General features: G+C 47.3%; 1 protein-coding gene across 11 annotated transcripts in view; it reads right to left on the bottom strand.

The window, feature by feature from the left end:
* Positions 1 to 27,085, bottom strand: part of CTBP2 (C-terminal binding protein 2) — a 147,563-nt gene that overhangs the window by 17,907 nt on the left and 102,571 nt on the right. Inside the window, exon 1 of one of the 11 annotated variants that reach the window (XM_068951459.1) lies at positions 24,170 to 25,898. The exons of the other annotated variants lie outside the window; for them this stretch is intronic. Within the exon in view, the coding sequence (XP_068807560.1) occupies positions 24,170 to 25,898 (1,729 nt within the window). Of the gene's footprint in view, positions 1 to 24,169; positions 25,899 to 27,085 lie in introns of those variants that run through there. 11 annotated transcript variants of the gene reach the window in all.

Raw genomic sequence — 27,085 nt, 5'->3', positions numbered from 1 at the left:
CATGGAAAACTGACAGCCATATGGTTTAGACTGGAAATTTCCCACAAATGAAAAAAAAGAAATGTAATCAATCAAACAAAGCTTTTGGATGCAGCTTTTGGAAAGTGCAAGGGATTCAATCTGACTCGCTGTCCATGCGCCATATGTACCTTCTAAACTTGTGTTTGCACATCGATAATGAGCGATTCTGAGTGCAAAACAAAGAAAACGCCACGTCGCGATACACTTGCAGGAATTACGGCGGCGGGAACCGCTGACGGTTAGTCCTTTTAATTACGCTGGACAGAAAGTGCCATAAATCTTTAATGCAAAATACGCAGATTTTCTGTGTGCGGGTCAGCTTTGCTGCTGTTGTGCCAGGGTCGCCGTAACCCCAGCCGCTGCCCGGCCACCGGCTCTGCGGCAACTCCTCCTGGCTGTCTTGGAGCGGCAGCGAAACCGAGGAGGGATCTGACCTGCCCTGCTCCCACACCAAGTTCGGAGCCCGGAGGAGGGTGCGGGCCACACAGGTGGGTCCCAGCTGCGGGGCCCCTCGCGGCCGGAGGGCCGCGGCTGGACGCGTCTCGGTGACATTAGCCATCTGGCCCGGCTGCAGACGTGCAGCGGCAGCTCGTAACGTTGGCGAGGCAGCGAGGGCTGCTAAAGCCGAAAAAATCCCGGGTGGTGGGATAACATTAAAAAAATAAAAAAAATGCATTGGCTCAGGTCACTCGTTTGCAGCAAAGAGGCAAAGCAGCCCTCAGCACCTCCTTGCGACGCCAACGTCTCGCAGGTGCCCAGGGCGCTCTCCGAGCACGGTCAGGGCTGCCCGTCACGGGCACCGCCGGCTGCGAGCAGGGGACGTACGGCAGCACCCGTCTCCTCTTGCCCTCCCTGTGGAAACCTCGGGCCGGGCTTCTTCTCAAGGACCTTCTCAAGGCCTGGTTTCTAATTAACCTGCTTTTTTCCAAAGGCAACACGGGAGCCTTCAGCGAGATCCCGGTTGGATTTTTCAGAGCCTCCCCAAAGCAACCTTTGGCCAAGCGCAAAGTGCCAGAAAGGGCTGGCGGAGACCTCGGTTCCTTGGGTAAATGCCGCAGAGGGGCTGCGATCTCCAGCGGGAGCCCTGGCCCGGGGCTGCAGGGATGGTTTCAACCCCCAGAGTCCATCTGCACATCTTCAGCGTTTTCATTCGAAGTGATAAACGTCACCAAACCTCCAAGCTACGGGCAGCTGGGGCCTGAACTGGAGAACTGCCCTGTGAAGTAAACGCAAGCGGTAGGAAAGATGCCCAGAATAAGCACGTGCAACCTGTCCTGCGTCCGCTGCAACGGGAAACCATCCCATACAACGCCGGTCGAATAAAAACAAAGGTAGTCTGCAGTAACGGCAGCCTGGCTCAGGCTAAGCCAGCTCGGTGCTGGCAGCAGGACTCCTAATGAGAAGAGGGAGTCTCAGAGTATTTCTCTTCATTAACGGTCCAGCTGACCTGCTCAAAGATGACCTCCACGGCTCTCCCCAGTGCGGCCTCCTGACGCATCGAGGCGGCCATCAGTCTCTCCCCTCCACCCCGCTGCGCCCTGCTGCCAAAGGTGGCCTCGGGGCTCTTTATTTCAAAGCTGGATCTCACTAGAGCTTCCACGCACCTCCTCGATAAACCACTGTTAAGCCCAGTACTTGCAGTGAGGGTCAGGGGGTGACACACAGAAGCACAAGGGAACGGTTTGCGTTGTCCCTGGGCCCAGTGAGGCACATCATAGCGCAGGTGACACTTGCTAACTGTGCAAGGAGAAAAGACGGGGAGCTCCCTCAGAGCCTGCCAAACCCTCATTCCTCGTAAGACCTATTAAAATAGCTCCTGGGCGCTCCCCAAGTGCACATGCCGAACCTGACCCGTCTGTGCAGGGACCCTGTTGGAAGGTCAGCCAGAAATGACCACTCTTTGACCTATGAACGTGAAACACTTCCGTAAAGTACATTATCCCTTCTCTCGTCCTATTACCCCCCTCTCAGCCATCTCTCCGCTCTGAGATCGGCACCCTTGTTTCAGAGCTAAGAGCAAATGAACCAAACTTCAGTATGGAGCAGAAGTTGAACCAAAGCCACGTTTCAGTGCTGCACATTCACAGAACATGCAGGGCCCCTGTTTTCATCTCCTCGTTTTCTTGCTTGACCTCTAATCATTTTTTCTCACATTTCTTTCCTCATTCTGCTTCATGCTCCATCCTGCACCCAGAGCCTCTCCTTTCTGCCACCACTCTGAGGCTGGATTTAAGAACCTGAGCAGAACAATTCTGCTTAGAGCAAACGGGAGGGCAAAACGCAAGTGCAGTAACTAGGGAATGGCTCAGAGAAGTCCTGGGAGGTGCTGAATGCCCGCAAATCCCACTGATTTCCCTAAGATAAACACGCTCACTTCCTTGCAGCCCTGGATTGGAACTAAATGAGAAAAAAAAACCCTAAATACTAACATTCAGAAGTACTTAACTACAACCTACCTGCTCTTAAAGTTGATTTACTTTTACAACTAATGCTCTGCAAGTATACTGTAGGATTTTATCACAGTTACATGGGAAAAAATGGCACATGTTGAGTTCCTGTTGACATTTAAAATAGCCTAGAAGCACAAAAATACAGCAAGCAAACTTTGGATGCAGCAGCAACTCCTAAAACCCACCTGCTGCCTACGGGCAGAGCGGGGCTAGCAAATGAAATCTGAACTACATTTCCTCTCCCCCAGCATGGAAGCGAGAACCTTTCAAGCGCACAGACCCATCCGAGCAGTTTGCCCGGTGATGTACTACCAAAGGAACAGCATTCACTGATCACCTCTGTCCTCAGCTTGCCCTCGGCATAAGGTGGGACGACAGGCCTTGAGTTCTCCCTTCCTTTCAAAGCCTCTTTCTGCAATCTTACCCTCTGTTCTTCTTTTCCTTTCTTTTCCTCCCCTCTTCTTCGTCCAAGGCTCACCGGCTCTGAGCCCAAGCAAATTAGAAACATATTTTGCATGCGCTCCAAGGGGCTCCCGCAGCAGCCTGGGGCCCAGACCTCCCCAGCGCTGCTGGACAAACGCGGAGCCCGGCCCCAGCCCGGGTGTAACGTCTGGGGGCTACTCCCCAAACGCCAGTGGCCCCTTCCTGAGCTCCTCCAGCTCTCAGCCCTTTCACTGTGGCCCAAGAAAGCTACTAAGACCACAAGGAAATCCACCCCGGTTGAGGCCAGCACTCAAGTGCATACTTCTGTTAAGCGTATATTTTGGTGTGTGTTATCCTTAATAGAAATGCTTTCTCGGATTGGACTGGTATCACCTTGGCGGTGAACTATCTATTATTTGCCAGCCTAGAAGGCAAACTGTCATGGGAGATAAAGAAGACTATTACATCATATAGCGCAGGAAAGAGGTACACAGGAATTGATTTTATTCTCCCGAAGAACAGTTCATAGAGTGAGGCTGTTTGCCTCGTGTCTTCACCCAGCCACCACGGCGACACAGAGGATAAAAGCAGCAGCTCATCCAGCAGCCAGAGCTTCATCCCTTGGAGTCGCAAATTAGCAGCTCTACTCGCAGCGTGTGGACGTATCCTTGAGGTCAACAGCAGAGGTGGGGAAAACCCAGCCGGCCCCTACCTTCCTCCCAGAACACACTTTTGGAATCCCACCAAACCCCAACATCTCCTTTTCCCTTTACTGCACTGTAGAAATGATTGGTTCCACCTCAGGCAGGATCTATTGGTCATTACTACATCAGAAGCCACACAACTCTTTCTTTATGTAATGTGCTAGAAAAAGTGTTGCAAAGATGCTCATTCCTGCTTTGACCCATGTTTCTTAATTAAAATGAATATGTTATTACTTGGAATATTATTGTAAAGCTGTCTCCCAAGATACAGCAGCAGAATAAACAAGGATCACAGAGAGGACTTGTTTCCATCCTGCACTATGCTTGCAGCGAGATTCCTAGAAGAGCTTTTCTACCTGAAATTTCAAAGGGGATGGTGCTACAGGAGATCTGTCAGCAAATCCTGCTCTAACCTCTTCTTTCTGAGTCCCCCGCATGGCAGCTCACTCAGATGAAAACAAACAAACAAATAAACAAAAAGCAACAAAATCCCCCCAAGAAACCTTGATCTTTTCATCGAACTTCTTTGAGAAAAAATTTTACACACACCATACAATCCAGCTCTTTCTAGCTCTTTGTGCCCTCGAGCCGTGCATTAATACAGCTGAGACTAAGCTGGACTGAGAAAATTCTAAATTGGTGTATTGGATGATGTAGAAGTCTGTCAAAAAAAGCACTCAGAAAAAAAGGAAAGGAAAAACTCAACACAAAACTAGATTGTAAACTGAGACTTTCTTAAGGTCAGGATGATAATGCAAAATCTCCTACTGGAAAATTTAAATAATAAGAGCATCTTACCTCTTGTGCCATAGAAAGCACACTGATTAATATCAAATTCCCAAACCTTAGAATATTAGGATCCCAAATCATTTAATCATTTTTTTTTAGACTTACAGGAAAAAAGACATGGTCAGGGGATAGAACTGCTCTCCTATTCTAAATCTGTCCTTCTTTTAATCTTCTGACTTTGCACCTTTGTAGGCCCTCAGTCTCTGCTCACTGGTAATTACTGTATGTTGAGAGCATCCTGAAGTTGCAAAAGGTTGTCTTAAGTAGCTCAGAAAGAAATAAAAGCATGCTCATTTACTTCCAAAGACTTCTCAGGCACACAAAAGAACATAATTTCTGCAAGTAAAAATTTTGAGTTCATGTATACAGACATCAGGTTTTTACCAGTAAAACTTCAGACTAGAAAAAAAAAACTTTTTGGAATTTAGGCGTATTAAATCTTTCCTAAAATGTTCAAAATCAAATTAAAGCGATTTAGATATTTCTTGTGAATTGCTTTTATATTCAGTTCTTTCAAAACTCCATTAAACCTTTTGAAAATTAAATGAATTTTGGTTTTAGTGTAATGTGCAATTGTGGAGATCTGAAGGAAAGCATATGGCCCCAAAAGCGCACATGTTTTTCTAACTATACAAGTCGGTCTAATAAAAGATATCTCGCTCTACAAACCTTGCCTAGCTTCAGTTCTCCAGGCTCAGTAAAGATAACAGAAAAAGTTTAATGATTAACTTCCACGCTCTACCCCCTCCTCCCTTTATCAGGGTTTTCTGGCTGCTAGCTACACATTAGTGCCTTGCTGCAGAACACAACTTGCAGGTCTTAGGACTGTACTCACGTATCTCTGGGCAGGGCCACGGCCTACAGCCTGTTCCTTTGCTCTCCTTGATTCACAAACACCACCTACGTCATCCTGATAAACGGCCAACTCGAAAGCCTATAGACCTGAACACGGCCCGAAAAACCCAAAACTTCTCCGGGGAGGTCTCGAACGATTTGATAGACCTGGCTTCTTTGGCCAGAATCAAAGGTGGGTCAGAGCGAGGTCTAAGAGGGAAGCTGTGTCCCACCTCTGACGGTGGCAGTGCCCTGCAGTTCCCCATCACCTCCGCGCTCCTCTAGCATCATGGCACGCGCCCGCCTTTGTGCGCCCCGTGCGCCTACGGCCCTCCTGCGAACGCTGCCGGTGCCAGGTGGACTGCTGGGATCTCATAGGCGCCAGCGTAGTTGTCCAGTTCCTCTTCCCCAGGCGATGTACATGAGCAAAAAATGCCTACTCGGTACCATGCCTAACTTGGACACCCTCAGACCCCATGAGGGTTTGTGGTGTGAAGCGGCACTTGCCAGCATAAGACATGATTACCCCAGAGAGGCTTTTTGCAGGGAATTCTCCGAAGCTCTCCAGACAGACTCCAGCCCGCTCCGCTGCGGCTTAATTAGACTCCCACTCCTCTCAAAGACGACGTCCTACGCTTGGGCCAGCGTCCTCTCCCGTCTCTCCTGCGCTAGCTGCAGGGTGCTCCCTCAGGTCAGCAGCATATAAGCATCTTTAGATTTATGGAAACCACGTTCAACAACCAAATATTACACAGTTCCTTGAATAATAAGAGCTTACAGTCTCCTTAATTTATCATCAGTGTTTGAAACAGTATCGCAGAAAACCCACAAGTAATGATGGAAGAAAAATTTTATCTTGAAAGAGAGCTGTTGAAACTAAGATAATCTAGACATACCTTTGCTGATCTGCTACATCTTTGAGCAAAAAACCCATACGCTTCCTAGCCTTAATAATAAAACAAAAATGAACACTGGCAAAGCAAACAAAATCATCTACAAATACAAATCAACCTTTTCTCCTTGTGAGCCAGCATAGCCCAAGGGACAACTCCATGATCATACTTCTGATGTATTTATACAGCACATTTCATCTTCATTAATCTATATAACATACTGGCCGACTCTTGTTTTTCAATTCCAAGCACTAGTAGCTATTTGCATGCTATCACAGGTCGATCTGGGTTCTGCCCTCCACGGCTACCTTTGCCTCCTTCCTCTGTCCCTGCGGCTCGCAAAAGCAGTCATATCGCTTTGCAATATCCCCCGAGCGAAGGGGCTGCCCCTGCGACAGACGGCAGCACAGGCTGCACGTCGATGGCTCGCTCTCTCCATTGAACAGGAGCCCTGAAAATGTTATCTCCGTGTTTCATCTCACAGGGAAACTCGGTTTGGGTTTTAAATCAAACTGTACTGCCAGACTGCACCGGATTAGCTCCGCAAGGGATGGAGGGGATACCAAACCCGGCGGGGATAAAATCTAATCCGTAATAAATGGGCCCCATCCACCCAAGGTTGAGAAGCTGGGGAGAGAAGGGAGCTCCCTGAGAGCCTGGAGGACTCTCACCTTGCAGGAGGCAGCACCAGCCCCAACCTCCCAGCAGGTCCACATGTGACCCAGCATCAGGCAGGCCCAGAAGCTCCCCGCACACATCTGACTGCAGCCTGGAGCCCACAGGATTTCACCAAAGCATGGACATTATACCTGTAGGAGCACTAACAAACATCACAGGAAGTTAAAAACTGTTATTCATACAATCCTCTTTGCTCAGGATAAGACCGCCAAATGCCTCAACATGATACTGACTGCTCTGCTTGGGTGACCAGCCAGACCTGTGTCAGGTTTCCAGCCCTTTGCTCCGATATCCTAATGCCGAAATCTGATGCAGCCGCTGTACCATTCCACTGCATGAGGTGCTGGAGTGACAAAGGGCAGCGACTCAAGAACACTCAAGGCGGAGGTAGCGCTTTTCTTGCTTCCACCAGCTCAGGCAGCTACTGCTCTGCTCTGCGTCCGCCAGGTCTCGACTCCGATGCACCCTTCTTCTCACACGCAGGGACCTTCTTGCAACGCAACAGAAATTAAAAAGGGGAGAGCAAGACACTGGAATAAAGCGCTAATGCAAGGATCCTTATTTTCTCTCCTTTTTTCATGAACTGAAGTTTTGGTCAATAATCTTCGTGTTTAAGGTGTCTTAGTCTCTTGTGTATGCAAAGGATAGTTACGCCGTAACTCGCACGGCTGCCAGGAGGCATTCCTTACCTACATCCTCAGTGCATTAAGTGAAGAATAAAATCCAAAGCCATACAGAAACTGATTGCACTTTAAAGGATGTTAAAATATAATGGGCAGAAAATGTCTTCATTTTTACATCTCTTCATTATCACAGAAAAGAAAGTCAATTCTGATGTAGGTAAGCACAGGCTATGGATTTATCTAATCATGTATACTGAAGACGGTGAAAATATTTCAAATTTGCCTACAGTTATAAAACGATAAATCACACTGAACTATATCACTGTAGTAAGCCATTTTCCCCTAATGGTTTTCTATATTTTATTGCTTCCATAAAATTTATCACCTATCAACCTAAGAGCTCTAGTTATATACCCTATGGTTATTCTCAATTAACACACAAAAAGTAGATTTTAGCAATTTTAAAATTGTGATACAAGCCCTCTAGAAGAATGAGATATGGCATGATGAACTACCGAGACACCATTTCTTTCTTTCCTTCAGCAGAGACCTACGGTGGAGTTTCCAGAAAACTGACAAACCTTACTGACTTGCAGGAGCAAGCAGTTGGCAAAGACACATGCTGATGCACCATATCCCTATCTTTTTATTTATACATTTAATTACATCACGCAGATTACAAAGCATATATCCCTTAATGGGATCCTGAAAAGGAAGGCTTCTACACCAACCAAGATCTTGTGTAGTGCTTTTGTTCTATGGGATCCCAAAGCGCTTTGTAGGTTAACTCCTACTGACACAAAACCAACCTTCTGGTGGCAGTCGAGAGGTACATACTGCACGGGGAAAGAGTGAATTAAGACACAATACTGACCAAAAAATCAGTGAAATCGGAATTTTACAGTTCCACACACTGACAAGCGTGGCTGTGTTTCCATGCTTCATTCCACAAACACCCAAGAGGTAAATTGTATAGTACTGTGTAACCTATTCCACAAATTAATATGTTGTATAATACAAGGAAAAACTCAGTATTGCAAAAAAATCTTAAATATACTGTGATACTCACGGCCAGCTGGTTTTCTTAAGAATACCTAAGAAGACAGAGTTGGCCTCATGATTACCCGGAAGAACTTTTTTGTGTAGTGATATTTCTTTCAGCAAGTTCTCCCGAGCTCTCTCTAGTTAGAAACTTGACAAGCAGGTCACCTTCCTTGACCTGCTGTTCGCGCTCTGCAAGAAGACAACTTCTTCTCCCTTTTGTTTCCCTGATGCCCTCTTCTTTCAGAGGGAAAAAGTGAAGATGATTCTTCTGCAGCAACTTGTTAAAAGTTTGATGCAATGATCATCTAAAAGAAGAGTAAACACATCTAAGCTAACAGGTTTGGAAGTGATTTCCTGAGGTTTCTCAAACAACCTATGTTGTTATTCCTGGGAAGAAACACACTTTGAGAGAATGCATTGAAGAAGATCCCTCTCAATGCCTTGTTCAAAGGTTAGTCAACTGACATTGACGGGTCAAGATAATCTTTTTTTACATTATATATAACACACGGGTCACAGTTCTTGAAGAGCTTCTCTCCTCTTCAAGCGCTCATCGAGTGAGTGCAACAGATTCGCGCTGAACGCAGCCTGGCTGCCACGGTCCGCAGCAGCCTGGCGAGACATTTTGTCCTCCTCGTCTGCCACCTTCCTTTGGATTGAAGCAGTGGACCACGCCTGCTGCCAGCATGAAGTACCGAGCGCCCAACGCTACACCCCCTGTACCGCTAGATGCAAGTATTAAGCCAACTTTAGACTGCTTCGCTCTTCCTGCCCCTGACAGGCACATAAACAAAAAGTCGGTTGCTACTTCCTTCTGATTCACATTAAAAATGCCTGGAGTCAATGGGTTCAGTGTGGAAATCATTCAAACCAGCTGTGGCTAGTGAAAAGAATCCATTCTTCATTCCTGAGACCAAGCTTTCTAGAAAGTAGGGAGCAAATGTTCCACCCAAAATAGTTTTGGTCTGAGCACAAGCGAAGCTATTGGCAACAACAACGTTGAAAGAAAGAATTTCTTCGCATCAGACTCAGATGCCTCGCAAATGTATTTTGTATCCTCTACCTCAAATCACATTGCTGTATGCCTGGAATAACTAGATGCTTTAACTGACGACAGCAGATTGCTCAGTGTCTTTATTTTGGCTAGTAGAGAACTCCCTTCCATATGGGACCTATCTAGGGGTGTGCGAGGGTAGAAAATGGATCTACTGGGATGGAGCGCCCAACCACAGCCGAGCGCTGTGCCACCGTGGCTCTCCCGCAGCAACACCGAGCCGTGTGGGAATGTCATGCAAGCGGTGTAAATCGGGGCCGCTCCGCAGCTGCTCCAACCTTTGTCGTGGCTGTCTGCCCTGCAGCGAGACCGCTGCCGTCAGGCAGAAGGTGTGAGTGGTATCTCCTTGTGCCGACCATGCAGCGCACAAGATACGTGAAGCATGTTTCCTATGTGATGTCTGCACACACTTTGTCTCACCCAAACTTCCAGGTCCTTTGGTGTACCAGCTATCAGAATGCCCAAGAAACGTATGAACATGAGCAGGATGCACACAGTTCCCCGCCTGACTCCAAAATCCTTACTACTGCTCTGCAAGGGATCGTAGGAGATGAGGGCAGGTTCCTACCTTCGCTCTCCAAATTTCCCTGCTCGCTGATTTACTCTAATTCTGCCTGAGGAGAGCCCTGTGCAGCAGGGTTTGCTGTTCACAGCCCCCCGGACTCCTGGGTCCTCTGATGCTGCACACCCTGCTGCCCCCCACCGCTGAAAGGGCACCGCTGGCCAGGACAGCCTCTAGCACCAGAGATGCTCCACCACCTCTGCCTCGAGCTGCTGCGCCGTGGAGGTGCAAGGCCAAGGCAGGATTTATTTGCCTAATAAATATAATAAATATAAATATTTGTGGAGCAGGGCTCTGGGCTAATATTCCTACACACTGTATGCTCTTATTACCCTATCTCTAGACACCTGGTTTCACCGAGAATCTTTTTGTACTGCCACAAACGCTGCTTTTCTCAGTGGGATGGAAACTGCCAAAGTGACTAGGTGCAAATGGCTAGGTCTCTGCAGTTTATTTTTAACCTAAAATGAATCTGAAAGCAGAAGGTCCCGATGTTGATAACAGTACACGGGCAGAGCAGCAGATATGAAGAGCTACCACGGGGTGAACGACCAGGCCCGGTTTGAGGGTTTCCTTTAAGCTGACTGGCAAGAGCAATTACTGCTGACGTGATGCATATGTTCTGAATTTTGTGTACTTCAGAAATGAAACGAGAAATAAAGTTTATGTGCTTCAGTGTGAAATACCGAAAGCACTGAACCGCAATGCATTAGCATGGCATTGTCTTCAGGACTCTCTCACCAAGCTGCAGCCTGACAAAGGAGCAGGGAAACAGATATTAAGAAGTGCACTTATTTTTTCCTTGCAAATCCAGGTACTTTTGCATGGCACAATAAAGCATGAGAACATGTCTCCGTGCTACTTAGACAGCAATCAGAGCAGTGTAAACTAAGGACCACGCTCATTAACAAAAGATGTAGGAGATGGTAACAGCTAAGATAAAAAAGATTTGCATGTATTAATGTTTTAATACAAAGGAAATGATAAACCCCTGCAAACTGAGTTTCTAATTTTGTCTTAATCTTACTGGGTGTAGCCGACTCAGTGCTGGCTGCCTCTCTGTCTCAATCTCGCTCTCCTTTTCATTGGTCAGGACAAGCGTTTTCCCAAATCACAACAGCTGGCTCGAACAACCCTCCACCTCCTCTTTTTCGCTACAACTTTCCCTTAAAGCATGATGACTTTTAAATCCTTCCAGGCTCAAAGCCCAGTAAGCAGTAAAGCTCTAAAGCCCAGCACAAAGTGGTATTTATTTCTCATAACTATTTTTCTCATAGAAGAATCCAATAGGAAAATAACCTCAGTAACGCTTGGTATAGCCAGAGGTGGCTTTGAAGCTCTTACAGAGGGCGAACGAGCTGCACGCTGCCGTGATTGGTGCAGTATGCTGGCTCCTTAACAAAATTAAAGAGAGCACCTGCCCTAAGCAAAGGCTCCTAGCTCTCCTTCAGCTGTAGCAAGATGTGGCTTCAATAAAATCGTTGGGGGAACTGGAAACTTTAGTAGGGACAAAGGGCTCAGACAAACAGCCCCAACGGCTGCATGGTGGTCGAGCTAATTAGAAAGTTGGCTGCGTTCAGAAGAAGGAGGGACGCAATGCTACAAACAGTCCAGGCAAGGAGCAAGGAAAAACTGCGGCGCGTGAAGCTACGGAGGGAACAGAAACAGGCTCCATCAGTCCCATCGGTCCTCCACAACCACTTGTAATTATTAGGGTGAAAATTGAGCGTGGTCCTGTTGCTGAAGCAGAAGGGCGCTAGCTTGCACATATGACTTAGCCTTAATTAATGCGTTTTGACAAGGCTCACAAGAATCCACAGGTGATTTAAGACCCCATGCAAAGCAAAGCACTGCCAGCTTTTGACCTCGGCGTGACACGTAAAGAACTGCTGCCTCGTTTCCAAGAGCCGCCGCTCTATCCTTGGAAATCCCTGCTCCACCTAAGCCCTTCATGTCACGGACTCCAACCACACGACGTGATCAACACGACTATTTGCATACGTCGAGTTAAGCACAGTCTTAGGGCATCAGTCAGCCAAGTTTCAGCGGCTCGCTGCCCTGCTCTGGTGGTTGGCAATGGGAGAGCACAGAGACGTTGTACCAACTGCAACCGCGCTACCAACTGCAATAAAGTGGGGAAAAGCCTTGTCCTTCTCCACACCTCGCTGCTCGCTCGCTTGCCAGATTTCCCTGCTTGCCTGCCCGACACGCTGCCCGGCCCCACCTGGGGCCCAGGTGCGCTGCTGGAGCTGGAGAAACACAGGACAATTCGGGAACAATGGCGAGAACGGGAGAACAATAACCAGGAAGGATTTTTTTTTTTTTTTAACATCAGACCAAGCCCTTGAATTGTGATGCTTTACTGATTTCCCTATAATCCTTGAGATCCCATCTTAAAAGCATAATAAATGCTCCAACAAGAGACAGCTCAGAGCACGCACACCTCTTGGACGAGCGCAGGGCATGTCCCAACAGAGAGGTGGGTAACTACAGAAGACTAAAAAAAACTACAGGCACAGAAACACTAAATGTCCCCTGTACTGGGCTCCTGGTTTCCCCTATCAGCACCCGAACGTGTGATCGGAGAGCAGTCGATACCTGCTGCACTAAGACAATCTAGCCTCCACCTATGGGAAATCCAGTGAATGGAGCCAAAATACCGCTTCTAGGGCAAAAGACAGCTGTGCCGTGTCTCCGAACAGCCTACCATAAATCCAATCCCGTCAAGGCAAACAGAGAAAGCCCTTCTTGGCTGTAGCAGAAAACCAACATATTGATCCTTCTCCTGAGCAAAAAAGTCTGGCCAAGAAGAAAAACGGGCCGTGGATGTATTCCAGGGAGAGAATTGAGACGCTTTTACTGTAATTGAACACGAAGCTGTGGCTCGTGGCGGCTGCGCAAGCTCGTTGCCGTAATGTGCTGCCGCCTTCTTCGACTGAGCACGGGGTATCTCCCCGGGTCCCTGCGCCGAGGTCTCCCAGCGCTACTGCAGCTCCAGCGCTCATCGCCGCCCCGAAACGCGACAGAGCCGCTTCCGCAGAGCTAGCCGGGACACTTGGGCAGCCCAGGTGGCCAGCGGCACGGCGACAACGCAAAGGCACCTGGCTCCGTCTGTGAGAAAATTAATTCTAAACGACGTGGAGAGAAATCTTGGATCTGGGAAGTGATTTTAACAAAAAAAAATCAATTTTTAGTTCCCGTATGGCCAAGCTCTCTGATTCCAAATCGCTGCTCAGGCCCCCAGGCTCAAGGCCCCCTTGCCAAACGCTGCGCTGTTATGCTCTGGGTGGATGGATTACCCCTGTTCTCGTGCTGCAGGCTTTGGATGGACTGGAGTCGAGTTTCGAGTCTTCCTGAAACCGTGCAGGCTAGAAGCTAGGAAACAACCACAAAAAGCCCGTAACGACATGAATTCGAGAGAAGGAGCTTACAAATAATCCAAAACGGAAATAATTTGTGAGTGCACTGTCCTCAAGCACGGCCACTTTCCTAGAAACTGGCTACCTGGAGGGCACTGTGTGCCCTGTTACGGCATCTTGGATGGCTTACCATGGATAATTCTGGTATCTTCCCCTTTCTGCCGCTCTACTACTTTCTTCCCTCCTTTCTCACGTCTCCAGAGGTGTTTGCACCCCGGGCAAGCTGAGCGCCTCGACGGCGAGGGCAGCGCGGGGTGGCCGAGGGCCTTGCCCACGTCCGGGTGCTCGTGCCCAGTTGCGTCTCTGGGCTGCGCGGCATGCCGTTAAGACTTTCTCGGCACGTACGCTTTATTCAGCGCCGAGGTGCTTTGGCTAGGCGCCTTTATGAACTGATTAAACAAACAAACAAACAGATAAGAGGCATATTAACACAGCATGCCTAATAACTTCCCAGGCTGGGAGTGAAAGGAAATTGCTGATTCCCCAGGAAACTGTGCCGGTATGTAGCGAATGGCCACATTCTTCTCCCTGCTATAGGAGGCATTGCGGAGAAGAATTAGGGATTTTTGGCATGCGGTGCAGGTAACCCAAGACAGAACCATAAAACCATTGCAAGCGATGCAGCAATTTCATTGCAGCCTGCTTATCTTCCCAAGGCCAGCTGCCGCTCTGGGGTCTGAGCTCTCTGAGGAGTGCGAGATGCTCTCAGGAAGGAGTTAAAGCAGCGCTCTTCCCTTACTGGCATCCTACCTTTCCTCCTTCCTGTACCAAAGCAGTTTGCTGTTCCCCTGGGAGGATGGTAGCTCATCTCCTTTGGCACTCATTTAAGCGCCCTGCAACTTCCCATGCTATAAACTGGTTGCCTAACGTGAATCGGCACTATGCAACAACCTCTCGAGCACAGAGGCTTGCAGAAGCCAATGTTGTTTCTCCTTGTCCTTCTGTGAGATCTGCTTTCCGTATGTCTCTGCCAATTTGCTTCCCTTCTTCATGACTGCGAAAGACCAGTCTCCCTCTCTGCTGATCCTTCCTCTCTCCCCTGCCTCAGCTGACTACACACTAACACAGCCGCATGCCCCGTCCCATACACACCAAGCGAGGGAGACACCTTCCTTTCGTTCACCCAGCCACAGGACTGCACTCAAGGCTTGGATTTGCTTCCCCAAGGGAGAGCCATCCCCCTCGAATACCTCCACTCTCCCATACCACTACTCATAAAAAAACAACCCAGTGGTCACTGTTCTCTCCAACCACTGCTTGAGCATCCCATCTCTACACGGACGACCACCTGACAGAAGCAGAAGACAGCCATGGGTACCTCCCTTTGCATTTTCCAGAAGGACGCTTATCTACTGAAATGAAACCACCACCAAGAGACAAAAAACTCAGTTTCAGCATGTTATAAACATCACATTTACTTCTGGCTTCCCAAATTCCTTCTTTTCCCTGTACCACCTCATAATAATAGGACAGGCAAATGGATCTGCTCTGGCTTTACCTTACACGCCTCTCACAGCTGCAAAACCCTTACAAGGTGCAGTTTACTTAGCGGTCCATAGGTTTGCAACCCTGAGCGCTACCGTGCCTCTCACAAATACCTCAGTTTAGAGTCTGGAATTTTATAATATTGAGCCACGCAAATTGACTATCCGCACACCCTGTTATCATGTCAATACTGCTTAACAGTCATTTCTCTTTCTCCTCTTCAGTTGCTACCAGGATTCATATTACCATCAGCTTTCACAAGTGCCCTGCTTTGGTTTAGTGATGTAGCCCATAGCGCAAATAATCCTAGAATTTTCCCAAAACATGGGCAAACACAGATCCCAGTTCTGATGCCTTCTGCCAGGTCAGGGGATGGTCTTCAACCCCATCTGCAGAGTAGCCAGCTCTGCCCTTCCCGCTATTTTTGTACACCATCCTCTCTACAGCAGAACACAGTGGGTCCCTGCCTATGAATCATTTTCTTCTTCTGCGTTATTTTTTCTCTTCTGAGCACTGCAAGGAGCTAGCAGAACTGGCTTACTGTTTCATTAATCGAAGCAGGGGCCAATCTGACGCATCTGAGTTTTAGGCCGAGTAAAACGAAACTGTGCCAAGTAGCCAAATCGCAACGAGAACAGGAATATTATGATTCCATCTAAAATTTAAATACCAAAACCAAAGAAAATAGAAACATTTTATCATATGTATAAATAAAACACTCTCTTAAATGGCAAGCATCCAAAACAGAACAATAGTTCTCAACAAATAGCCAGTAATGCAAGCCAAAGTCAAGCTCACCAGTCTATTTTAAATGCAAAACTAACTGAAAAGCAAACAGTCAACATCAGTACTATTTCTAAAAGAAATCTGAGCTTTAATAATTCAACAACATTTAATTTGCTGGTCTTAACAAAGGTGGATATTTTTTTTTTCCCAAAGCATGACCTGGATGGATATAGGATCTGGATAAGACACACCCCAATTTGGGGGACACCGGGCACGAGGCCAAACAGGGCGAAGGATTTGCTGCGTGGGCAGCTGCGTCCCCACAAACAGGCCCACGGAGGTCAGTGGGACTGCTCCGGAGGGGGAAGCTTGTTTTAAATTGTTTTAAAGCTGTCCCACCGCAGAAACACTGTGAGATCCTGGCCGCTTGTTTTCCAAGCGGTGAGAAGCCCACCTGGCACAGCCACGCACAAAAAGCAGCAATTTTGGCCTCACCGTTCCCTGGGTCACGCCCCAAACCGCAAAAACAGAGCACAGGCAAGAAGCCCTCTAACTGATTTAACATGCAATATTTGAACACTGGCAATATTTCCAACATTTATTTTGCATGTGAGCCCTCTTTCTGTTGTAATTTTGCTTCAGAAATTTTCAACTGCAAACTTCCACTTACTAAGTGGAATTCCTTTTTATGCATTGCTTGAGAATGTTAATAATAGTTCTAGTGCTAATAACCTAACTCCTAAATGTACAGGGGAAAAACAGCACTTCATGAAATATTGATATACACTTGGAAATTTGACAATTATCTCCAGAGCTCCTTGGTAAAATCTGAAAGCAAATAAATGGCAAACATTTCCTGTACTCATTAAAATACTGAAAAACAGAGAAAGAAACCTACTCGTTACCCTTTTGACAAATATAACCTATTATTTTTAATAATGCACAGGCATTTAATGTATGAAATTTACAGCTTCTCTTGCTTAAAGAAACCATTGGTTTTGTAGATCTAATTTTAAGAAATGCAATAGAAGTAAGTTTTATGGAGCTGATTGCTTCTGCAGGAGCGAGAGGGTAAAATCGTGTGTCTACTGACATCAATGGCAAATCTACCATTTATTTAGATGGAAGCACAATGTCACTCTCTTCACTCCCTTTCGTATTTTGGAAACTCCTTGTCCATGCCATAATGGAGTTTTCCAAAAATGAGAAATAACAATTAATTTGACTGTTCTTTTGCAAGCTTCTGAGACAGAAAAAGGGAGTGAAAAGGGCTGACAACGGAGAACGTGGAGCTGCCAGTCCGTCCGCCCTGGTATCATGTCTGTCGTGCGGCAGCAACGTGAGAGCAGGGGCTCACCCTCCGGCCAGCCGAACCCCGGGGAGATGCCAAGCTGCTGCTCAGCAGCGTGTGCTTTTGCGACCAACAGTAAGTACAGAGACAACTTCCCTTGCTGAATAAATATGAACCGTAAGAGGAAAACTTTCAGTGCTGAGCACGATAGGCTGCTTAACGCTGCTTGAAAGTGGAATCACTGGCCCGATGACGATTCTGAGTTCTGGTCCTTTTGCCCCTAACTGCTGAGGAAAGAGCAGCCGCGTCCACTGCAAACAAAAATAAAATGGAAATTCAAGCTCCTTAAAGCAAATGTCTCAGTTTGTAAATTAAAAACTTCCACTCTTGTTCAGATGCATTCAACACGAGCAAGAATTCAAAGACAGGGAAAGCTTGTGATCAATACGGCTGGGACAACTAAAGCTCGATGTCGGCTTTCTTCATGATTGCAGCCTCCCAACAGGACCCGGCAGAGGCTGGCCAGCTCTCTGCTGCCCGCCCAGAGTACGCTCTTCTCCCAAGATTCCCTCCACAGAGAAAGCCAACTATGTGCACTTGCATGAACTACTGTATGTTTGGAATATTAATTTGAAACTCTACAATAAAGTGTTCTGAGAAAGGAGGAGGACATAGCAAATAACTGTGGGACACTTCCCTTCCTTTTTTTCCTTTTTTTTTTTGGGAGGATGCCACTCTGCGGGTGACAGTCAGAGACTCCAGCCAGCGTCTGGCCCGTTGTAAGAACAGGCTGATAATCCACACGTACAGCAAAGGAGGGGGTAGGCGGCCGCTTGAAACCGCTCAGGGATTTGCAGTGTTTGAACAAGTGTCAGGAAACGTGCTAGGGTTAAGAGGAGCAGCAGAGAAGCCAAGGGGCCACCCAACGGCCTTTCTTACCCCGCGGCTCCACGACCCCTGGCGCGCTCCCTCAACTGCTTAGATGGGGAGAGCACACGGAGATACCACCTCCACAGCCGCAGCGCATCGGCCAGGCACTTCAAAGGGACCTCCATTTTGACCTTCTTTTTCTGCCTTTTTTCTTGAAAGTCTATCTTAAATTATTACTTATCGTTGCGTTGGCTGTCTGAGCAAAGCCCCTTCTGCTTAGCTACTCGCCAAGGTGCAATGACGCCCGAGGACAGGGCTTGACGACCGAACCAAGCCGAACGGCGAGGCTCTGCCGAAGTACTGAGCCAAACGGTAACGCTGGCACCGTCGCCCCGCTTTCTACCGCCGCGGTTCGACCCCCTCCGCGCGACCGAGACCCGGACGCCGGGTAGCACGCTGCTCCCGCCTGTGCCAACGGGATCTGCCAGCATCCCTGGCCCTTGCAGACAAAAAACCCGACGTTTATGCCCAGTAAACACAGCGAGGTCGAGGCTTTCTGAACTACCCGAGACCTGGGCAAGGCAGTGACGCTGCCCTGGCTTTAGGGAAGATAAAACTAACACTGCTTAGGAAAAACAACGCATATGAAAAAAACCCCAACAAGTAACACTTCTTCAACAAGCACGAGCAAGAGCAGACAGAAGAGATTATAAATTAGCTTGCTTTAGCAAAAGCCAGTGTAATGCTGTTAATGTCAGCTTTTATTTAGGTGCAAAAGTCAAAAACTAGTCTGCCAGTTGCTATATATAAACCTTACTAATATATGTCCTATGTCTGCAGCATTTATTTTAAATCAGTGGCTTAATGATTTTGGTCTTCTGCTTTTTAAGGATTCATCTCAGCACCTACTTCTCTTTTAAAAATAACAGACAATTCAGTAGTGCAGCATTTTCATTAAACCGGTCTGTCTGTAGTTGAATGCTGTGAGAAAGACAAGGAGAAGAAATATAAAAAAATGTTTAATATAACAATGATCAGAAACCTTTAAAATTTTTTCCCTCTGTGAACACTTTATGTTTGTAGCTATGGAAACTACTTATGAGAAAGCTAAAAAAGTGTCAGCAAATATAGTGAGAGAATGATCTGGATATATGGAAATCCTAACAATGATAGAGAACAACAGACGCAGGGCGAAAGGGAAGTGTAAATTGAAGATGACAACACTTGTGCACCTGACAACATGTTCTCCTCAGACAGGCCAAATTCATTTTTATTGCCGCGGCACTGAAGTCAATGAATTGCAACTGGAATGAGTTTGACGCTTTATATTGCTTTTGATAAAACTGTTGTAAAAGTGTGTTTCAACCTTTAAAAAAGTATCTTCAAAGCGTATTCTCTGTCATCAGTGAATCGTGTACGCATATTGGCCAAAACAGTCAATGTTTTGTCAAGGTAATTTTCAGCACATCTCTTGCACGCGCTGTTCTTCCGTTATTTACCTTACTAGCGAGAGCGGTTCTGGGGACCTGGATTTTAAGATCCGCACACGATACACATCTGCGTGCTCACCTGCCAAGCGGAGGTTGGTGAGAGTTTGCACGTGCAGGTGATGCTGAGCGGGGTCTTTGTTAGCCTTTTAAAGGCTTTCTCAAGCTCCCTGGCAGGGGGTATTTCCACCTAGTACCCACCTCATATTGCAGATTAATGCCGTCCAAAAGATGCCGCGACCATCGGGACAGCAGGCACTAATAAACATGCCTGCTTATTGCAATCAAATATTCTGGTGCGGACGTTATAATCACAGCTAAAATCATCTGTCCACGGTTTTGTCAGCGAATGCAGTGGAAACACGCTTTACCTGGAGCAACGCACAAGTTGGGAATGGCTCCAAAGGACTTGCTATGGTCTGTCGGGTCAATGTGCAAATTAAACCAGATGTACTCAGTACGCGGCTTCCTTTGGTGCTGTTTCCGTCTGGATTGTTAATGGAGCTGCCTTACCTGTACACATTGTGATTGCACGCTACAATCTGGACAGAAAAAGTAGTGAAAAAACCTGAAGCCGGCTCTGAACAGCCTGCTGTATGGGGCAAAAAATAAACCAGCGTCAACCAACGACGCTCAAGAGATTTACACTGCGTCCGAAATCATCACCGCTGCACTCCCTCTGCCCATGGAAAGCTACGGCAATTTCAATACGCTACTTCTAAAAGAACAGGCAAATGTGGCTCTTCAACCACCCCCAAACAACGGTCAGGATCCTCGCCCGTGCCACTGCCGTCTCCTCTCTGGGGTATCCCAAGTGACACAGCTGCAACTGATGTGCTGTTTGCACAATTTTTATCTGTCACAGACTAGAAAACACCAGCTAAAAGAAGCGCAATGAAGTGTTAAACAGTACAAGCAGAGCTGAGCTAATCACAGCGAAAAGCATTTCTAGCTGGGCCTTAAGCCGATAAAGAGAAGAGGAGTCTCCCGCACATTAGAGAGAATTACTCGTCCAAGGAAGGCAGCGACTCTCGGCCTGGCTTCCCCTGGGCAGGAAAAGGTCAGGATTTTAACATCTAACTAGTCTGCATCCAAAGATGCTTCTTCAGGAGTTTTTGAAAACTTAGGTTCCTCTCTTCTTAGAGATTTTACTCTGGCAGCGGAGAAGTCTAGCTCCTCCTGCCCACAGCTCGTACCGGGCAGCCTTCTCCCTCTTCCCAGCCCCTTCGCAGGCCTGGCGTACCGTCTCCTTGTGATCACTCGCTTCCCTATCCGTGTGCGTATACAAGAGCTTGAGCCGTCATCCAAAGCGTGCATCTACAGTGAAGCGCTGCTCCTCCTTCTAGCTCCCCAGCTCCAGCACCAGGAGCAGAAACCCGGACAGACTCACCTTGCGGGAGAAATTTAGCCTAGCTACCAAAGGACATCATTTTTCTATCAGCCAACTGCTCTAAGACTGAAAAGCGGGATGAAAAAATATCACTTGGGCAATCTAACAAAAACACCAGCAAACACACTAATCTGAAAATACATTTTGGAAGTAGAGCCCAAGTGAGCTGATTGGTGACCATTACTTGGTCGGCGCTTTGCTGACCTGCTTCATCTGTTTCCCCCATATTACTGTGGACTCCAATACGAGTCTGGGCACAGACCTGACCTGGCAGCACACCACCAACTGACATGGTTTTGTCACTCATACCTTGCATTTCCCCACCTGCTACTCAGACGCCTCGGCGCAGCCCCTACCTGCAACGTTACGGACGGCGAGGCTGCAAGGACGCGCCGCTCTGAGAGCGCTGCTCACCTGGGGCAGTCCTCCTGCTGCCCCCACGCACAAAGTTGCAACGACACAAGCAGCAGAAGCTTTGCCAGGTCCATGTCTGGCCAGCTCCTGGCCAGAGACACTGTTGTCCTCTCCTTCACCCGTCCCCCTTACCCTGCGGCTGCAGCGTGGGGTCCCCATTCGCCACCTTCTCTTTACGACTCTCAGGAAGCATCATGCATTTAACTTCTTCATAATATTTATTCTAGCAAACCTAAGGAAGTTGCAGCAGTAAATCTCATTGCTGCTCCTTCCTTAACAAACCATGCCCAAAACGAAGGGCCCTCAAGCATCCGGCGTGGCCTTCAGCCCTCCCGGAGACCCTGTTGCGACCACTGGAAACAGCAGGCGGGGAAGACGTCGGCCTCTCCTGAGCTCCTTGCCCAGGCTCCAAGCAAACATGAGCTCGGCAGAGCCTGCACGGAGCTGCAGAAGCTCAGCACAAAATTACCAACCAAGCATCTAGAAATAACTCACTGCAAAAGGACTACTATACATGGCCTCACACGCCTTTTAAAACAACCAAAATGATCTATTTTAAACCTCCTCTTCTCCTAAGAAACTTCATAACGCTGCTGGACTATGATACACATTGCATAACCCTCCACTGAGTCAAAAGGGAAACTAACCTATAGCTACGGACAAAAAATTGCTGCCATGTGGAGACAAAGTTTAATACTGGAGTTGTTTCAGCTTGTGAATCAAGTGTCCACAGCCAAGGCTATGGTGAGGAGAAGGCTCTCGGCTCTTTTAGAAATACATCCTTTATCTTCCTGCTGGTAAATATGGTTTTTCTGGATTTAGTCAAGTTTGCATCATAAACTGAGTGTTTCTATTAAAAACACGCTAACATATTTGTACCATTCTTCTGTCACCTTGTCCGTGAACACTCCTTAGAGACGGTGGGTCTTAACGAGTAATTCCTCAACCCAGCTAAAATACCTAGAAACTGCCAAGCCCACGCCTTCGGTTTTTACTCCAGATGCTTTCGTTTACGGCGGGCGTATCTTACCTTGACTTCTGGTTCAAAAATATATTTTTAAAGGAAGAGAGCCTCTCAAGCTATTTTGAAAATAAAAAGGGAGGATAAATAAAAATGGAGACAATTTTACCGGTCCTACTTCAGCTAAACCTTTCGGCGACTTCAATGAGCAGATAATCTTTCGGTGATTATGACCAACCCCTCCCGTTGCTTAGCAACACATAATTAAGGAATATGTTTTCAGATCCGCTTTGCAAGCTGGCCATTATCAGATGAAATTACTGGAGCAACAAATGTCATCCTCATGCAAATGAGTTGGTTGTAGGGGGGAAAAAAAAAATGTTGGACTAGCGAGCAGGAGCGCCGAAGCGCAGAGCCGCTGCGGGCTTCCTCGTGCTGCACACGCCGGCTTCTTGCACAGAGCAGGAACCAAATAAGAGATTTTTAGAGAGCATAATCCCGGGTTCAATATGAGGCAAATGAAAGGAGGGTTCGGTGTCTCGTACCGGGAGGACATTGCTCAAAATGCATGTGCTCCGGCAGTCGCTTGCAGTAGCACTTTCACTTCAAGGCTACCAATCGCCTCAGTCAGATGTTCTGCAAATAAATTAACATATTTGTGTTCCCCGCATCGTGCCAGCTTTTCTGTTTCAGGCGTTGGGAAATTGTTTATTCAAAAATACTGCCTGAATGTACTACTTCTGTGTCTGATCCATGTCAACACATAATACGTTGCCTAATATTTAAGTATTTTTTATAAATCAATATGTTACACAAACTGCATAAAGGACGCATAATCTTAAAAGAGGAGGCATCTTCTTTCCAGCTACGAAATTACGGTAAGCTCGGCAAAGGGGTGCGCCAAATGTCTGCATTTTGACAACTTTATCATTTCCACTCGCAAAATCTTTCTTTATTTAGATTCCTGTGGAATGTCATCACCGGTTTGGCACTGTTTCTATGCCTATAAATGGTATACTTTTATTAAAGCTTTGTGTGTGTGTGCTTGCACAGTACATTGTTTGAGACTTGTTTGCATGGCAGCTCAGCTAAACTGCACCGAGAGAAAATTCCCTGCTCGCAGAGTCACTACCAGGAAACACATTTAACAGGGTTTTTTGCACTTTTTTCAAATGAGTCTAGCCACAAATTAATGGATTTTCCAAATTTCCTCCTACTTGCTTAGAAGTGAATTTTTATGGTTAGTTCCTGCCAGGCTCGGAACGATATCATGACTCTGTATTTCCTAAATTGATGAGTTAAGCCCGCTCGACTATGCAGCCTTATATCGAGGCAGCCAAGGAGCTGAACACCGCTGAGAAGGAAAGGGAGGAAGAGAAGCAACCATTCATTTTTATTGTTCCAGTGGCTAATGACAGGCTTTTAGTTTTAAGCACAGACCTATTACTTTAACAGTTCTATCGCTTCACTTATAGGCAATTCTAAAAGGAAATCAAGGGTTTTATTTTATGTGCCTGATAAAACAGCAAATTAATAATAAGAAGAAAAGACTCAGGTAATGGCCAAAGGTAAGTCGATTCTAGAATAACACCATTAGCTATCTGATAAATTTAGTCAAAACAATGCTAAGCATTTCCTCTGAGGAACATATTTGTGCCTGATAACAATGGTAAAAAGTCAATCTACAACAAAGGCTGTAGCCCTAATTGCTCAGAAAGCGCAGTATCTAATCTTCCATTCCACACAAACAACGGCAACGGCAAGATTAACTGTAGAACAATTATCTGATATAGCCATCACTTTTAACTGAAGTTAGCTAAACAAATAAAATATTTAGCATTTTACTGCACACTGCAAACCAGCATCTCTAGCTCTGAATAGCCAGCACCGTCCTACGAAGAAATCCTGTTTGCCTCCTTTTCTAAATAGGGAAGTGTCGAATATTTTGGCATGAAACCCAAGTATATGCGACTGCTTCTTCTGAGGGTTACCATAAGCAACGACCTAGCTGCTCTGAACTACCCTACGGACTAATACGCTTAGAAAATTACTTGGTTCAGGTGATGCCATAGTGGAGACGATGACGGGCGGCCCCGTGCGCCGGCTGAGCTTGGGGTACGGGGAGTGCTGCGTGGGGAAGCCGGGGCCGGCGGGTGCCAAGGCGGGCTCCACGGGTGCTCCCTGCTTGCGGAGCAGCTGCGGGCTGCCGTGCGGGCTGTGTGCTGGCGACACCGGCGCCGTCCGCTCCCTCTTCATCAGCTCCATGGGCACCGTGTAGGTGGTCGGATACGCCGTTCTGGGACTCGCGTGAGGGTTTGCCTGTACCGCAGTCATGGGCATCCCAGCAGCAGCAGAGTAGGTGGACCCTGGACGAGGATGCACGTTGCAAGGGAAAGGAGCGCCGTATCCAGAGTTAGGGAGACAGTGAGGCCCCTGAGAAGCTACCCCAGATGCAGAATAGGTGGCAGTTTCCAGAAGATGCTGTGTTGGGGCACTAGACGGCCGACGATTTATTTCTCCTACCCTCGGAGAGACCGGCTGTAAAGGCTGCTGCACGGCTGAACCGTCTATAATGGGACCTGAGACGAGGTGTGTGCCGTACTCATTCGGCAGCTCACTTCGGTGACTAAAACTGTTCGATCGGGTTCTGGGACGGAGAGCGCTGCTCTTCCTGTCGTGCCTTTGGAGCTGCATTTCTGTTTTGAAATTATGGGCTACGCGAGAAAGCACTCTGGCTTGCCCGAGATTCGGGGCTACAGACTTTATATCGTTCTCCTCCATCATGGCTAGCAAGTTGGGAGAATCAAACCCTTGCTGCAGCAGAGCATTGAACGTGCTTTCGGACACTCCCTCTGCACGCAGAAGCGCTAGGAACTCCGGATCAAAAGTCTTTTTACTGTCCTGGCCGGAGAAAGCCGGAGGCATCTGAGCGTGGGAAGGAGTCGCAGCAGGTTCGTAACTGTCGTAAGGAACTTTAGCACCGACGCTTTCCCTGCCTGGTCCACAGCCGCGACTCAGGGCAGGCGGAACCACGCTCCCGTCCGGAGCAACGGCAGAAGTTGGATCAACGACCAAGCACGTCGGAGTTGTCTGTCTAGCAGCCGTAGCCTCGATGGGTCTCTCTGGTGTATCGTTGTAGACTTGCCTAGCGGGGAAAGTCGGAGCCTCCGCTGCGTATCGGGGGGCAGGGGGCTCAACACCGTACCTGGCTGGAGAAAGATCCCTGTTTCGCATCCTCTGCCCTTCTGGAACCATTTTCGGATCCCTATACATGCGACTTGCTTCATGAGGGGCCGGTGATCGTCCCTGTACCTGATCCCAAGACAATCTGCTCCCAGGCATCCCATAGCTTGGTAGTGATCTACTAATCATGTGGTCTCTATAGCAGCGGGGATCTTTAGGTGATCTAGCAGCTAAGGCTGGGTCGCTGTAGTAATCCTGAGGTGGCAAGGAGCTTCGCCCGGACATGGCAGCCTGCCTCTCGTAGTACGTGAAGTCAGGAACTGAACCTTTCCTTACGGGACCCTGATTAAAAACGGGATCCGGGTACGGGTACGTCTCTTGCTTCGGTTCAGCACCTCCTTGCAAGATGATATCATTTGGCCTGTGGTTTGGCTGCTCATACCAACCACCTTCGCCACCGTAGGTCAGGGAATTTCTCCTTCCTGAAGGTCTTTGGTATTCAAATGCATTTTCATTCTCCCAGTTGCCTTCATACCATCCTGTAGCATCCCAGCTCTGAGAGCGGCCAATGTTTGTGTGCCTGCTTGGAATAGGCATTGGAACAAAACAGTTTTCTTCCGTTTAAAGAAAGAAGAGGAGGTGCCTTGCTTTGCAAATCTTCTCTCACACGCATCCAAAACAGATCATGCTCTATCTGAGCCCTGCTGGGACTTCAGAAACAACCAATTGGTGGTTTTATCTTTCAAAGTATTACCTGAATTATTAATTCTTCGAAACTTTAGGAGACAAAGCATACAACACCCACTGTAACTCGGTCCCGCTCCAGAACTGCAGAAGGAGAGATCTTTCCTGTACAATTCAGCCACAGAGGAGGGCTGCCGCACTTAATCCAGATGCTTTATCCTTTCCTGCTTGGGACAGTTTGCTCACATGGACAACCGGCCTAGCAGTGTGTGAGGATTAGGCGCTAAATAAAACCTCTAAAGCCTTTGTTCCATGTGACATCATTTTAGCCTGATGAAATCTCCTGCACCGACCCTGCCAGCAGCCTCAATACCAGCTCTCCCCTGGGAATCATTTCTGCATGTTATTTTTATCCATTTTTCATCTCTCTCGGTTGTCTCCTTTCTCGTAAATTCGCTGTCCCAGTCGGCACCAGAACGCACCAGGAACCAGCAGAGGGATAATGAAACGTGCACACACGCGCACGCACACACGCGCACACAAAAGAAAGCTTCAGTGTCAGCTCAATCTTAATCCACCCTGATGAAATGCTAATCCACTGCACACAGCTAAGGACAAATTAAACGGGAACAAGCAGGCAGGCCTAAAAAAAGGCCAATGAAAGACACTCGAGAATACAAGAGCGATTAGAAATTAGTTAGGTATCTGTTTAACACTTTATGAATATTGTAATTTGCTTTGGAAATTACATTTTTGGTTGTAGTTTCAAATTAGCTGTACTACAACTAGGCCCCAAAAGGAGTCTTTACATTATTATCATAATACGCAAATCCTTTCATCATCCCAGGACAGAAAATTGTGGAGGTGTAATCTGGAATGTATAATTTTAAGACCCTACCAGAGGTCAGGGAAAAGGAGGGGAGGATCAAAGGATCTAAACCCTGGTATTACAAAGCAAAAAGGAGTAGAAGACTTTTGCCTATTATCTCCCGGTTTCCTTTAGGAAAAAGAAAAATACATGTTTATGAGATGGAAAAACACTCAGAGACATCAGAGAAAACTCAATTTGTATCTAGCAGTATTTCAATATTCATATGGAT

The sequence above is a fragment of the Struthio camelus genome, chromosome 7 (assembly GCF_040807025.1).
Source record: "Struthio camelus isolate bStrCam1 chromosome 7, bStrCam1.hap1, whole genome shotgun sequence".
Classification (NCBI taxonomy): Eukaryota; Metazoa; Chordata; class Aves; order Struthioniformes; family Struthionidae; genus Struthio; species Struthio camelus.
Note: the sequence above shows the minus strand (reverse complement) of the source record. Positions and strands in the feature narration are given on the sequence as shown.